The sequence below is a fragment of the Myotis daubentonii genome, chromosome 11, assembly GCF_963259705.1.
Source record: "Myotis daubentonii chromosome 11, mMyoDau2.1, whole genome shotgun sequence".
Taxonomy (NCBI): domain Eukaryota; kingdom Metazoa; phylum Chordata; class Mammalia; order Chiroptera; family Vespertilionidae; genus Myotis; species Myotis daubentonii.
Genome location: NC_081850.1, coordinates 72,174,268 through 72,188,379, shown reverse-complemented (window position 1 = coordinate 72,188,379; position 14,112 = coordinate 72,174,268). Strand labels below are relative to the sequence as shown.

The 14,112-nt window shown below is 55.0% G+C and overlaps 3 protein-coding genes across 10 annotated transcripts in view; 2 read left to right on the top strand and 1 right to left on the bottom strand.

Annotated features, from left to right (window-relative positions):
* Window positions 1-1,008: 1,008 nt before the first annotated feature.
* Window positions 1,009-3,784, top strand: LOC132211738 (alpha-1-acid glycoprotein-like). Its single transcript, XM_059656235.1, has 6 exons — window positions 1,009-1,164; window positions 1,571-1,713; window positions 1,924-1,994; window positions 2,977-3,084; window positions 3,248-3,351; window positions 3,617-3,784. The coding sequence occupies exons 1-6, from the start codon at window positions 1,054-1,056 to the stop codon at window positions 3,782-3,784; spliced, it is 705 nt and encodes a 234-aa protein (XP_059512218.1). The 5' UTR covers window positions 1,009-1,053.
* A 2,231-nt stretch (window positions 3,785-6,015) lies between these two features.
* On the top strand, window positions 6,016-8,801 carry LOC132212344 (alpha-1-acid glycoprotein-like). Its single transcript, XM_059657881.1, has 6 exons — window positions 6,016-6,179; window positions 6,586-6,728; window positions 6,939-7,009; window positions 7,992-8,099; window positions 8,263-8,366; window positions 8,632-8,801. Exons 1-6 carry the CDS (start codon window positions 6,069-6,071, stop codon window positions 8,716-8,718), a joined length of 624 nt encoding a protein of 207 aa, XP_059513864.1. The 5' UTR covers window positions 6,016-6,068; the 3' UTR covers window positions 8,719-8,801.
* A 629-nt stretch (window positions 8,802-9,430) lies between these two features.
* The window catches only part of AKNA (AT-hook transcription factor), a 42,644-nt gene continuing 37,962 nt past the window's right edge, over window positions 9,431-14,112 (bottom strand). For 7 of the 8 annotated variants that reach the window (XM_059657868.1, XM_059657870.1, XM_059657867.1 and 4 more), the window contains 3 exons: window positions 12,405-12,530; window positions 11,956-12,145; window positions 9,431-10,556 (listed from right to left, as the gene is read on the bottom strand). In XM_059657868.1, the coding sequence (XP_059513851.1) occupies window positions 10,283-10,556; window positions 11,956-12,145; window positions 12,405-12,530 (590 nt within the window). In that variant the 3' untranslated portion in view covers window positions 9,431-10,282. The remainder of the gene's footprint in view (window positions 10,557-11,955; window positions 12,146-12,404; window positions 12,531-14,112) is intronic. The other variant, XM_059657873.1, reaches the window with a different exon arrangement.

Below are 14,112 nucleotides of genomic sequence, written 5' to 3'. Positions count from 1 at the left end.
AAGGGTCAGAGGTTCAATTCTGGTCAAGGGCACAAGCCTGGATTGCCAGCTACATCCCCAGTAGGGGGCGTGCAGGAGGCAGCCAATCAATGATTCTCATCATTGATGTCTCTATCTCCCTCTCCCTTCCTCTCTGAAATCAATAAAAATATCATTTAAAAAAACAGAAAATAAAATGGACGAGCATCCAAAGTTGTAAGCATACCATAATACTACTTTGTGCAAATATTATTTGTATGGATAAAGATTTGACCCCGTCATGTAGACATGCAGAAGGGTGGTAGAGTTAGTAATTCCACAGGATTTGCTGAGCACCCACTGTGTGCTCCAGGATTGGGGCAGCTGGTTAAAGAGAGCAAGCTTCCCACTTGAATAGCAGAGGATGAAGACGACACAGAAGTGATTTCCTGTTTCAGATGTTGGAGATGGTTCACATAATACACTTACTGAAAATAGACATTCAACTTTATGCCCCGTGTTGTTTTTCCTTTATGCGTTTTTTGGAAAATGTCCCTGACTCCAGGCCTGGGTTGGGGCATCACTGGACTTTTGGTCTTTCACAGTTGTTACCACACTCCACTGGAACTGAATCCATGTTTGCCTTCCCCCACTCCCTACAGTCCTCCCCGCCCATCGCCCCTACACCCCAGGCTAGCCTGGGAACCTCCAAGTTGCCTTAGCATTTGATTTATGACTGGGTCCTCTCTGTCCTGGCACTCAGAGGGGCAGGAGTTGGATGGAACCCTGAGCACCTGCCCCTCTATGGAATCTACCAGCTTCACTGCTATCACTCCAGCCCTTTCCACCTTGGCTTTGAGCAGCCAGACCTTTATGCCCTGATCTTGAAGTCAGGGACCCGAATTAGACCCGAGCTTGTAGGCTTTACCTGAGCTGACTTTTGGGAAAAGAGGGATGTTCTGCACATAACATTTCCCAAACACTCACTGATTGTGTCACAGCGGGTCCCCAGGGCCCAGCCCACAGCTCATTATGAAGGTCACCGCACCCCTCAGCCACCAGTACCTCAGAATCTAGCCACATCCTCGTCTTGCCATGGCGCTGCCCTGGGCCCTTGCAGTCTTGAGCCTTCTTCCCCTGCTGGATGCCCAGAGCCCGGCGTGTCCCAATTTCTCGGTGCCCATCACCAATGCCTCCCTGGATCAGGTGGGTGCCTGGGCCCTGAGCGCCGTGGGAGCTGTCTCCCTCTCTGGACTTCCCTTCCCCTGCTGGCTTGCGGTCAGCCTCTCCTGGGCGCTGGGGTGAGAACCAGGCCAGCTTCCAGCGGCGGTCTTCTGCCTCCAAGCTCAGAGCCTCCTTGCAAAGTCCCTCAGCAGGGCAGGCTGACTGGGCGAAAGGCCACTGGGGCAGGGGTGAGGGGTAGGGGTGGGTGACATGGGGGGAACATTGGAGGGGTGATGGCTGATTTCTAGAGTGAGCTCCTGCAGCCCAACCCCTCCCTGGCCTTTGTCTCCTGATTTGCAAAGTGGAAAGATCTGCCCAAGTATCCTCCCAGCTGACTATCAAGGATTAGGCTCTCAGTCTCCATCACCTGCTCCTGGCTTCTCCTCAGATCTCTGGCAAGTGGTTTTATATTGCCTCAGCTTACCGCTTCCCCGACTACAAGAAGGAAGCTAGTGAGATCCATGCAGTCTTCTTTTACTTCACCCCCAACCACACAGAGGACACGATACTGCTCAGAGAGTACACAACCGTGTAAGACCCGCACATGGCCCTCAAGTGCCAGCTCAGGCCCAGCTGCAGCCCAGCTTCTGGCTCCTCCTCCCAGCTGCCTCAGCCTTCTCATCGAGGGAATGGGGGCGGGACTGACTCTAATTGCCACCTGACTCTCCCCCTCCAAGAATGTGACAGTCCACTTCTCCTTGACTATCTTACCGTTTTCTCCCCTCTTCTGTCTGGCTTTAGGGGGGACCAGTGCCTCTATAACTCCAGCAGCGTGAAGGTCCATCGGGAAAATGGGACCCTGTCCAAATCCGGTGAGCCCTCAGGGAAGGGTTGCTGTGTGAAACGGGAGATGGTGGGTGGGCCAGGCCAAAGGAGGGGACCTGGGGCTTTGGGCACAGAGAGCCCGGGAGATGCCCACTTCTTACATCTCCATGGGCTGCTGCCTGCACACTGAAGCAATCAGTCATAGCTACCAACATCTCTGAACTCTTACTATGTGCCAGGTGCTGTTTGAAGTGCTTTCAATGAATTAACCCAGTTAATACTCACAAACCACCCAAGGAGGACATTGCAGTGATCAGCTCAGGAAATGGAGAGACAGGAGCTCACTTGTCTCTCTCACTCATCCTGCAATTAGACCTGGACTCAACCCGAGATTGGTTCCACTCCTGCCTCTCAACCACTCTTTTTGATTGTTTTTTATAAATTCTCACCTGAGGATATTTTCCCATTGATTTTTAGAGAGAGTGAAAGGGAGGGGGAGAGACAGAGAGAACGGAAACATCAATGTGAGAGAGACACATTGACTGTTGCCTCCCACACCAGGGCTGGGGATTGGGCCTGCAACTGAGGTACATGCCCTTTAGTCCGTGGGCCAATGCTCTATCCTCTTAGCCAAACCGGCTAGGGCTCAACCACTCTTTACCCTCTGGGACCTAAGTGTGGCAGCCCAACCATGACGCCACCATCACTGCAGAGAAGGCCCATCGCAGGAACACACAAATGCCAATGGAACTGAACCAACACCCCAGGCTCCTCTCTGAACCTCATTGTCCTCATCTGTAAAATGGGGAGAAAGGCCCTGACAGCCACAGTTCACAGAGGCGCCTCTGATTCCACATCCATTCGGCACAGGGCCTGGTGCACAGCAGGAGTGAGGGACATATGGCCCAGGTGAACCCCTGGCCCTCACCGATTGGCTGTGTGGGCCTGGGCACACCCAGGTTTTCTCGCCTGTGAGGAGGGACCCACTGTTCCGTCTCCATGGTCTCACCCAGAGGCTGTCTCTTCCAGAGAATGGCAGAGAACATTTTCGCCACCTGCTGCTCCCCAAGGACCCCAAGACCTTCATGCTCGCCTCTTTCCCAGAAGACAAGCAGAACATGGGGCTGTCCTTCTTTGGTAGGCACCCCCAAACTCCCACCAGCCTTCCCCCAACCACCTGCTCCTAGGGCTGGGCCCCTAGACCTCCAGTCCTCCCTGGTCTACTCTGCCCTCCCCACACTCCCCCCCCCCCCACACACACACACTGACATTCTCACCTGTCCCCTTGTTCCTCCTGCAGCTGACAAGCCAGAGGCGACCCCAGAGCAAATGCAACAGTTCTATGACTACCTCACGTGCATGGGCATGGACAAGTCAGAAGTCATGTACACGGATGAAAAAAAGGTGAGGGCAAGGAGGACTAGGCGGTGCCCACCTGAGGGCGCTCCTGCTTTGGGCAGCCCCAGAGGCCCAGAGAGGGCCATCTCCCAGCCAGGGCTGCACAGCCAGGCAGGAGAGCCTGCTTTTCTGTGCCCATCTCACTGTGGGGACAGCTGACCTTCCCAGAAGCTCATGGGGACTGGAGCCCCAGTCCAGAGCACACTCCACCTTCCCCCCAAGAGACCCTGCCCACCCCCAACACTGTGTTTCTTCTCCTGCTGTCCTGCAGAATGTGTGCCTGCCGCTGGAGAAACAGCACGATGAGGAAAGGAAGAAGGAAAAGGAGGGGTCTGAGACAGACACAGCATGGGATGATGACCTCGCTGACTATGGGACCCCGATTGAGATCCCCACCCACCCTGATTTCCTCAGTTCTTTTCCTCAGTTGCACCAATAAAGTTTCTGCATTTGGAATAGGCAGGTTGTCATTTGCTCACTCACTCATTCATTCATGTAGAATCCGGCACCCCTGGCTGCAGAAGCCCCTGCTGTAACCCCCAGCACACATGCCAGGATGGACGATGGCACGTGATGTGGGAGCCCAGCACGAGAAGGTTCCTTCTGCAGGAGGGAGAGTCTGGGAAGGCTTCCTGGAAAGGGCATCTGAGCCAGTCTAGAAAGATTAGGAGCTTGGTTAACACCTGCTGTTCCTGCTGCAAGCCAAGGGTCTGAGAGGCCACGTTTGAGGAACATAAGGCAGAGGACCCACAGTGGGAGTTCAGGTGGATAAGGGGTGGAGAGGACTCAGGCACAGGGCACGGTGCCAGGCTTGAAGGACTTTATGACAAACATCACTTTGGCCATCTGGGAGGTGAGCTGGGTGGGGCCTGACGAGGTGAGCCCCTGGGCCAGGGCCAGAGCCAAGACAGAGACAGGGGGAATGTTAGAAACACAGAAGCCACCAGAGGGAGGCAGGAAGAGTGGGAATGGGCCCCCAACAGGCCCACGGGTGGGGAAGGGGGGAATGGCTGCGTCAACCTTCCACCCCACCAAACTGACTTTAGAAACCACAGGTCAATTGACATACACCACAAACACCAGAAACTTTGGGAATGTTTTGGTGTTGTTTTTTTTTAAAGGTCAATATTCATTCTTCTTCATTTGCCTCATAACGAAAACAGACTTTTCCAATGCCCCCAATATACAAATATCACTGATGCACACACATTCCAGAAAAGCTGAGGTACCCACTGCTACAGTGAGGGGGGATAGGACACGGCCTGGCTGGTAGCTGGCCACTGGCCCAATTCCACAAGGATCCCCAGGCCAGAGTGAGGGTCTGGAGATGAGGAACAGAGAGGGGCCTTGGTGGATTGCGACTAAACGGGCAGTCGGACATCCCTGGAGGGGTCCCTGATTGGAGAGGGTGCAAGCTGGGCTGAGGGACACCCCCCAACCCCCATGAATGAATTTCATTCATCAGGCCTCTGGTAATAACATAAAATGCTATAGAAAGATATAAAGAGAAGGCATGGTTAAGTAAATTATAATCTAGGAAGTGAATGACAGGTGATGTGAGCTTTAAAATCACAACCACTCACTACAGTGAAACATGAAAAACTATTCAAAATATATTAAATGGCCCTAGTTGATTTGGTTCAGTGGATGGAGCATCAGACTGTCTACTAAAGGGTCAGAGGTTCAATTCTGGTCAAGGGCACAAGCCTGGATTGCCAGCTACATCCCCAGTAGGGGGCGTGCAGGAGGCAGCCAATCAATGATTCTCATCATTGATGTCTCTATCTCCCTCTCCCTTCCTCTCTGAAATCAATAAAAATATCATTTAAAAAAACAGAAAATAAAATGGACGAGCATCCAAAGTTGTAAGCATACCATAATACTACTTTGTGCAAATATTATTTGTATGGATAAAGATTTGACCCCGTCATGTAGACATGCAGAAGGGTGGTAGAGTTAGTAATTCCACAGGATTTGCTGAGCACCCACTGTGTGCTCCAGGATTGGGGCAGCTGGTTAAAGAGAGCAAGCTTCCCACTTGAATAGCAGAGGATGAAGACGACACAGAAGTGATTTCCTGTTTCAGATGTTGGAGATGGTTCACATAATACACTTACTGAAAATAGACATTCAACTTTATGCCCCGTGTTGTTTTTCCTTTATGCGTTTTTTGGAAAATGTCCCTGACTCCAGGCCTGGGTTGGGGCATCACTGGACTTTTGGTCTTTCACAGTTGTTACCACACTCCACTGGAACTGAATCCATGTTTGCCTTCCCCCACTCCCTACAGTCCTCCCCGCCCATCGCCCCTACACCCCAGGCTAGCCTGGGAACCTCCAAGTTGCCTTAGCATTTGATTTATGACTGGGTCCTCTCTGTCCTGGCACTCAGAGGGGCAGGAGTTGGATGGAACCCTGAGCACCTGCCCCTCTATGGAATCTACCAGCTTCACTGCTATCACTCCAGCCCTTTCCACCTTGGCTTTGAGCAGCCAGACCTTTATGCCCTGATCTTGAAGTCAGGGACCCGAATTAGACCCGAGCTTGTAGGCTTTACCTGAGCTGACTTTTGGGAAAAGAGGGATGTTCTGCACATAACATTTCCCAAACACTCACTGATTGTGTCACAGCGGGTCCCCAGGGCCCAGCCCACAGCTCATTATGAAGGTCACCGCACCCCTCAGCCACCAGTACCTCAGAATCTAGCCACATCCTCGTCTTGCCATGGCGCTGCCCTGGGCCCTTGCAGTCTTGAGCCTTCTTCCCCTGCTGGATGCCCAGAGCCCGGCGTGTCCCAATTTCTCGGTGCCCATCACCAATGCCTCCCTGGATCAGGTGGGTGCCTGGGCCCTGAGCGCCGTGGGAGCTGTCTCCCTCTCTGGACTTCCCTTCCCCTGCTGGCTTGCGGTCAGCCTCTCCTGGGCGCTGGGGTGAGAACCAGGCCAGCTTCCAGCGGCGGTCTTCTGCCTCCAAGCTCAGAGCCTCCTTGCAAAGTCCCTCAGCAGGGCAGGCTGACTGGGCGAAAGGCCACTGGGGCAGGGGTGAGGGGTAGGGGTGGGTGACATGGGGGGAACATTGGAGGGGTGATGGCTGATTTCTAGAGTGAGCTCCTGCAGCCCAACCCCTCCCTGGCCTTTGTCTCCTGATTTGCAAAGTGGAAAGATCTGCCCAAGTATCCTCCCAGCTGACTATCAAGGATTAGGCTCTCAGTCTCCATCACCTGCTCCTGGCTTCTCCTCAGATCTCTGGCAAGTGGTTTTATATTGCCTCAGCTTACCGCTTCCCCGACTACAAGAAGGAAGCTAGTGAGATCCATGCAGTCTTCTTTTACTTCACCCCCAACCACACAGAGGACACGATACTGCTCAGAGAGTACACAACCGTGTAAGACCCGCACATGGCCCTCAAGTGCCAGCTCAGGCCCAGCTGCAGCCCAGCTTCTGGCTCCTCCTCCCAGCTGCCTCAGCCTTCTCATCGAGGGAATGGGGGCGGGACTGACTCTAATTGCCACCTGACTCTCCCCCTCCAAGAATGTGACAGTCCACTTCTCCTTGACTATCTTACCGTTTTCTCCCCTCTTCTGTCTGGCTTTAGGGGGGACCAGTGCCTCTATAACTCCAGCAGCGTGAAGGTCCATCGGGAAAATGGGACCCTGTCCAAATCCGGTGAGCCCTCAGGGAAGGGTTGCTGTGTGAAACGGGAGATGGTGGGTGGGCCAGGCCAAAGGAGGGGACCTGGGGCTTTGGGCACAGAGAGCCCGGGAGATGCCCACTTCTTACATCTCCATGGGCTGCTGCCTGCACACTGAAGCAATCAGTCATAGCTACCAACATCTCTGAACTCTTACTATGTGCCAGGTGCTGTTTGAAGTGCTTTCAATGAATTAACCCAGTTAATACTCACAAACCACCCAAGGAGGACATTGCAGTGATCAGCTCAGGAAATGGAGAGACAGGAGCTCACTTGTCTCTCTCACTCATCCTGCAATTAGACCTGGACTCAACCCGAGATTGGTTCCACTCCTGCCTCTCAACCACTCTTTTTGATTGTTTTTTATAAATTCTCACCTGAGGATATTTTCCCATTGATTTTTAGAGAGAGTGAAAGGGAGGGGGAGAGACAGAGAGAACGGAAACATCAATGTGAGAGAGACACATTGACTGTTGCCTCCCACACCAGGGCTGGGGATTGGGCCTGCAACTGAGGTACATGCCCTTTAGTCCGTGGGCCAATGCTCTATCCTCTTAGCCAAACCGGCTAGGGCTCAACCACTCTTTACCCTCTGGGACCTAAGTGTGGCAGCCCAACCATGACGCCACCATCACTGCAGAGAAGGCCCATCGCAGGAACACACAAATGCCAATGGAACTGAACCAACACCCCAGGCTCCTCTCTGAACCTCATTGTCCTCATCTGTAAAATGGGGAGAAAGGCCCTGACAGCCACAGTTCACAGAGGCGCCTCTGATTCCACATCCATTCGGCACAGGGCCTGGTGCACAGCAGGAGTGAGGGACATATGGCCCAGGTGAACCCCTGGCCCTCACCGATTGGCTGTGTGGGCCTGGGCACACCCAGGTTTTCTCGCCTGTGAGGAGGGACCCACTGTTCCGTCTCCATGGTCTCACCCAGAGGCTGTCTCTTCCAGAGAATGGCAGAGAACATTTTCGCCACCTGCTGCTCCCCAAGGACCCCAAGACCTTCATGCTCGCCTCTTTCCCAGAAGACAAGCAGAACATGGGGCTGTCCTTCTTTGGTAGGCACCCCCAAACTCCCACCAGCCTTCCCCCAACCACCTGCTCCTAGGGCTGGGCCCCTAGACCTCCAGTCCTCCCTGGTCTACTCTGCCCTCCCCACACTCCCCCCCCCCCCACACACACACACTGACATTCTCACCTGTCCCCTTGTTCCTCCTGCAGCTGACAAGCCAGAGGCGACCCCAGAGCAAATGCAACAGTTCTATGACTACCTCACGTGCATGGGCATGGACAAGTCAGAAGTCATGTACACGGATGAAAAAAAGGTGAGGGCAAGGAGGACTAGGCGGTGCCCACCTGAGGGCGCTCCTGCTTTGGGCAGCCCCAGAGGCCCAGAGAGGGCCATCTCCCAGCCAGGGCTGCACAGCCAGGCAGGAGAGCCTGCTTTTCTGTGCCCATCTCACTGTGGGGACAGCTGACCTTCCCAGAAGCTCATGGGGACTGGAGCCCCAGTCCAGAGCACACTCCACCTTCCCCCCAAGAGACCCTGCCCACCCCCAACACTGTGTTTCTTCTCCTGCTGTCCTGCAGAATGTGTGCCTGCCGCTGGAGAAACAGCACGATGAGGAAAGGAAGAAGGAAGACGAGAGGTCTGAGACAGGCACAGCATTGGATTAGGACCTCAGGGAGTTTGGGGGCCTTTCCTGAGACCCCCACCCACCCTGTGTGCCTCAGTTCTTTCCCTCAGTTGCACCAATAAAGTTTCGCATTTGGAATAGGCAGGTTGTCATTTGCTCACTCACTCATTCATTCATGTAGAATCCGGCACCCCTGGCTGCAGAAGCCCCTGCTGTAACCCCCAGCACATATGCCTGGATGGACGATGGCACGTGGTGTGGGAGCCCAGCACGAGAAGGTTCCTTCTGCAGGAGGGGGAGTCTGGGACAGCTTCCTGCAAGGGGCATCTGAGCCAGTCTAGAAAGATTAGGAGCTTGGTTAACACCTGCTGTTCCTGCTGCAAGCCAAGGGTCTGAGAGGACATGTTTGAGGAACATAAGGCAGAGGACCAAAGCGGGAGTTCAGCTTGATAAGGGGTGGAGAGGACTCAGACACAGGGCACGGTGCCAGGAATGTAGGACCTTATGGCAAACATCACCCTGGCCATCTGGGAGGTGAGCTAGGTGGGGCCTGGCAAGGGGAGTGCAGGGGCCAGGGCAGAGACAGGGGGAATGTTGGAAACACAGAAGCCACCAGAGGGAGGCAGGAAGAGTGGGAATGGGCCCCCAACAGGCCCACGGGTGGGGAAGGCGGGAATGGCTGCGTCAACCTTCCACCCCACCAACTGACTTTAGAAACCACAGGTCAATTGACATACACCACAAACACCAGAAACTTTCGGAATGTTTTTGCCGTTTTCTGGCTTTTCTTTTTTGTTATGATCAATATTCATTCTTCTTCATTTGTCTCATAATGAAAATAGACTTTTCCAATGCCCCAAATATACAAATGTCACTGATGCACACACATTCCAGAAAAGCTGAGGTACGCGCTGCTACGGGGTGGGGGGATAGGACGCGGCCGGGCAGGTAGCTGGCCACTGGGCCAATTCCACAGGGATCCCCAGGACAGAGCGGGGGTCTCGAGATGAGGTGCAGAGAGGGGCCATGGAGGATGGTTCCTGGGGTGTCTCCATCCCAGAGGCCCATGGGAAAGGCTGCTCCTATCACAGAGGAGCTGGGCGCAGGTCATCCTGGGGGCCGGCACCCCAAGATATTCCAATGGTCCCAGAGGGTCCCACCTCCAGTCACATTTTTCCAGAGATGCCAACTGCCAAGGGGCAGGTCCCAGGCCGGTGGCCAGGCTTGTGCCAGAGCCCCTGCCCCACCCCTTCTTATCTGGCCTCCTGAGGAGGCGGAAGCCCAGGAAATCTCCTCCGTGTAAGAAGTGTCCCCGTTTATAAAATGCATATTATTAGCTGGAGGTGGACACGTGCAGGACACTGCCAGGGACTGCATCTGGGCAGAAGGTGGCCTTGGTCCCGGCACCTCCTTCAGGGGCTGGTGCCTGGGAAGCGACTTCTCTTGATGAGCAGAGCTCTCCCGTTTTGCAAACGCCGAGACTGAGCAGCAGGGCCTGTGCTGGAGGGAGAACTCCTCGTGAGGGGTCCACATGGCCTTCAGGGGAGACGGCAGCAGGCTGCACGCCCACCTGTCCGCCATGTGTCTCTGCACCCCCAGTGCCATCAGAAGAGGCAGGAGCCCCGCAGGCTGTGGGCCTGGCGCAGGTCGGCCGACAGGGAGCGGCTCATGTGCTTGGTGGTGGCGCGGACGCTCTCGGCTGCCTGGACAGCTCGGCTCAGGGCCTTGTTGAGCTCCTCCAGGTCCTCCAGGTCCAGCTGGATGGAGCGCCCGTGCCCTCCCGCTGCCCGAGAGGAGGCTGCGGGGGGCCACTCGGCAGCTGGTCGGGCTGAGGGGGTGGCGGGGGCTGAGGTAGGTCCTCCTGGAGGCGCATAGAACCTAGGAGGAGAGGGAAGTGGCCGTTAACCGCAGAGAAGGCTGGGTGCAGCCGAGGAGCCCCAGGTTTGTAACCAACCCAGTTCTGAGCCCAGCTAGGCCGCTGGCCCCTAAGCTCTGGGTCTCAGTTTCTTCACCTCTAAAATGAGAACAACAGAGGCAGCCCCTGTGTTGTGGGGTAAAGGGTGTGAGATGGGGGTGGGGTGGGGGGAGGCTAAAGAAGCATTTCACTTAAATGAAACAGCAATGAGTTCAGGAGGCCTTGGCCCGAGTTGTTGGCTGGCACCCTGTAACTCTGGTCTTACTGCCGATCCTCCACTTTCTACCTTGCATTGTTGTGCACTGTACAAAGGGCTTTGCTGGGATCTGAGTGGACGTCTCTCCAAAGAACATGCACAGATGGTCAACAAGCACCTGAAAAGATGCCCGGCATCATTAGCCATCAGATACATGCAAATCACAACCACGTGAGGTGCCACTTCGTCCAGTTCAGTGGTTCTCAACCTTGGCTGCACATTAGAATCACCTGGGATTCTTTTTAAAATCCTGATTTCTGGGCCTCCTCCTTCGGAAATTCTGTTTCTTTGTTACTAATGTTGTGGCCCCACCCCATAACAAAGAAACCAGGGGGCAGCAGAGGCGCATGCAGCTTTCTAGAGGGCGCACAGGCCTCAGCCTCTGAGCATGCTCAGTCTTGCAGCTGGAGAACATTTAGGGCCCCATCAGCCCGAGTTGCAGCAGCATTAGAAGCACTGTGGTTCCTGGGCACCCTCTATGCAGGATGGAGTGTCCGTACATTGATTAGTTCATTTCATCCTCACCTCAGCCCATGTCACAGAGGAACAGGGACCTGCCCAAAACCATGACGTGGCTATGCTGGCCAGGGGTGTCGGGCCCTGAGCCCGGGGCCTTTCTCCTCCCCACTTGCCCATCCATGTCTGGGGACAGCACGCTGGTTAGTTCTGCCCACAGGTCTGAGCCTGGAAGGACATGGAACGGCCACAGAAATAGAGACCCCAAGGTCACAGCAGACACTTGGAGTTTCTCCGGGGCCACCAAAGTCCAGGTGAAACCGTTCCTGCCCAGCGAGTGGGAGCACAGTCCGGGGTCTCCACCTGTGCCGGCCTGAGCACGCAGCACGGCCTCTCAGAGCTGCCCGAGCAGAAGCTTCCTGAACAACTTGCACGGACTCAGCTGAGAGTGACAGCCACACTGTGGCCGGAGCCTCATGGGGGACTGGGGCTCAATGGTGCCCTGCGCCTCTGCTCCCACCAGCCCGGCACATCATACACGCGGGAGAAGACAAAGGGGTACACGTGCCCAGGTGCTCAGCTGCCTGACACGGCCCCATGCTAGTAATGAAGCAATTAGAGAGGCCAGGAGAGGGGAACGGGGTTCTTACACAGTGGCTGACGGGTAAGGCATCACAGGAAGCGAGGAGACGTAGGCAAACGCAGGAGGGGCTGGTCCCGAAGGCGCAGCAGCCAGATACCACAGTCCCGGGGGTGGCGCGGGCGGGGACCCCACCCGCTTGCTCCTCTGCTTGGGGCTGGAAGCGGAAGGTGCGTTCCTCCTTGTGGACTTCCCTGCCCCTGCCAGGTAAGGACACCAGAGAGACAGTATGACCACCTGGAAGATCTAGCAGAGTACAGAGGGTCCGCCCAGAGCCTGGCCTGTGAGAGCTGGACACTGGGCTGGCGGTGCTGGGAGTGCCCGGATTTGGGAGGCAAACCCTCTGCCCAGTGTGCTCCAGACGGGAGGGGGAGGGGGGAGCAGCCGCCCTGCGCACCCCACATGGGCCCCAAGCCCCCACTGGCAGAGCTGAGGGAAGAGCCTGAGCCCTCTCCCTACCAGAGGTGGCTGCGTCTGGGCCGTCGCCCTCTGCGGGGGACCCAGGGGACCCAGCTTGACCACACAGGGGACATCGCGGGGCATCAGTGGGAGATGGCCCCAGTGGGTCCTTGGCGACAGCACCACCTGGAAGACCAGAAAGAGATGTGGGGTTGGGGGATTGTCTGAGGCATCAGGCCTGGAGCCTCCTAAGCAGCACCCCCCTCCAAAGCACTGAGCTTCCCTCAGGAACCGTGCAGAGGACACAATACTGACGGCAACCATGACAGTGAGAGGCCACATTGAATGAGCCGGGCCGTCCGCTCAGGGCCTTCATGCATTATTTTATCAAATCCAACCAGCCGCTGGGCTAGCTGCTGCCGTCACTCCACCCTTTACCGATGGAACGCTGAGGCTCTGAGAGGCTGAAGAATTCGCCAGGTTCTCAAGGCGGGAGGCGGCGGTCCTCTGTCTGACCCCAGGGCCTGTGGTCCTTCCTCCACAGAGACAGGCCCCTCCTCCAGGTGGGGGGCGGGGCCCACACTGCTCCTGGGCACCAGAGGGTCAGCAGAGGCCTCAACTTGCCCAGTTAGCAGGAGAGTGGGCTGCCTTGTTTTCTCCCAGGCAAATCCTTGATGCCCCCTCTGGGTCAGTTCCAGGGCCAGTCCACTTGTTCTTCAGGCCTCAGCTCAGCCATCACTCCCTCTGGGAAACCCTCCCACACACCAGGCTGAGTTACATGCTCCTCAGCCGCCCTGTGCTCCCCACCCCAGCTCTGACCACTCCACTGTTTCATTGTCTAGAGCAGTGGTTCCCAACCTTCTGGCCCTTTAAATACAGTTCCTCATGTTGTGACCCAACCATAAAATAATCTTCGTTGGTACTTCATAACTGTTATGTTGCTACTGTTATGAATCATAATGTAAATATCTGATATGCAGGGTGGTCTTAGGCGACCCCTGTGAAAGGGTCATTCAACCGCCAAAGGGGTCACGACCCACAGGTTGAGAACCGCTGGTCTAGAGGTTCTTGGGGACAGGGCTCAGTGCACAGCACTGGAAGGTGGTTAGTGAATGAATGAAGGAATGAATGAACGAGCGAATGGAGAGGACTATTGGAACTCCAACAAAGGAAGGGGACATAGTAAAGTGCTAGGGCTCTGGAGTCACAAGGACCTGGGTTCAAATCCCGGCTCTACCATTGTAAATTGCCCCTAAGCAAATTCCTTGACCTCTCTGAGCTTCCCCACTCATAAAATGGCCACAATAACAAAGCAGGCAAAACCTACTTCATAGAATTGCAAGGATTTATGTTTGTCAAACCCTTAGCATGATGCCCTGTATACAGTAGGGGATTAATAAATGTCAGCTCCATTATTATCATAATCATTATTATCATCATCATTATCATTATCATCATCATTGATTAAAAGACCCCAGAGCCCATCTCCAACCCTTTCATTATGGAAGTGGAACTTGAAGCCCAGAGAAGTTAGGAACTTTCCTAACGTCACACTGCAAATCAGCAGGGAGAGCTGGGACTAGAACCCAATGTCCATATTCTCAGGTTTCTGCTCTCCCCACGAGTCTTCCCTGTTGGGTTTGGGGGAAAGAATGGGAGTGTGGAGGGAGCAGGGAGGAGAGATAAGATGTAATCGCTGCTGCCAGTACTCCTGCTGGTCAGACCCTCCTAGTAGGACTCTTCAGGAACTGCTTAATTCATGTCCATG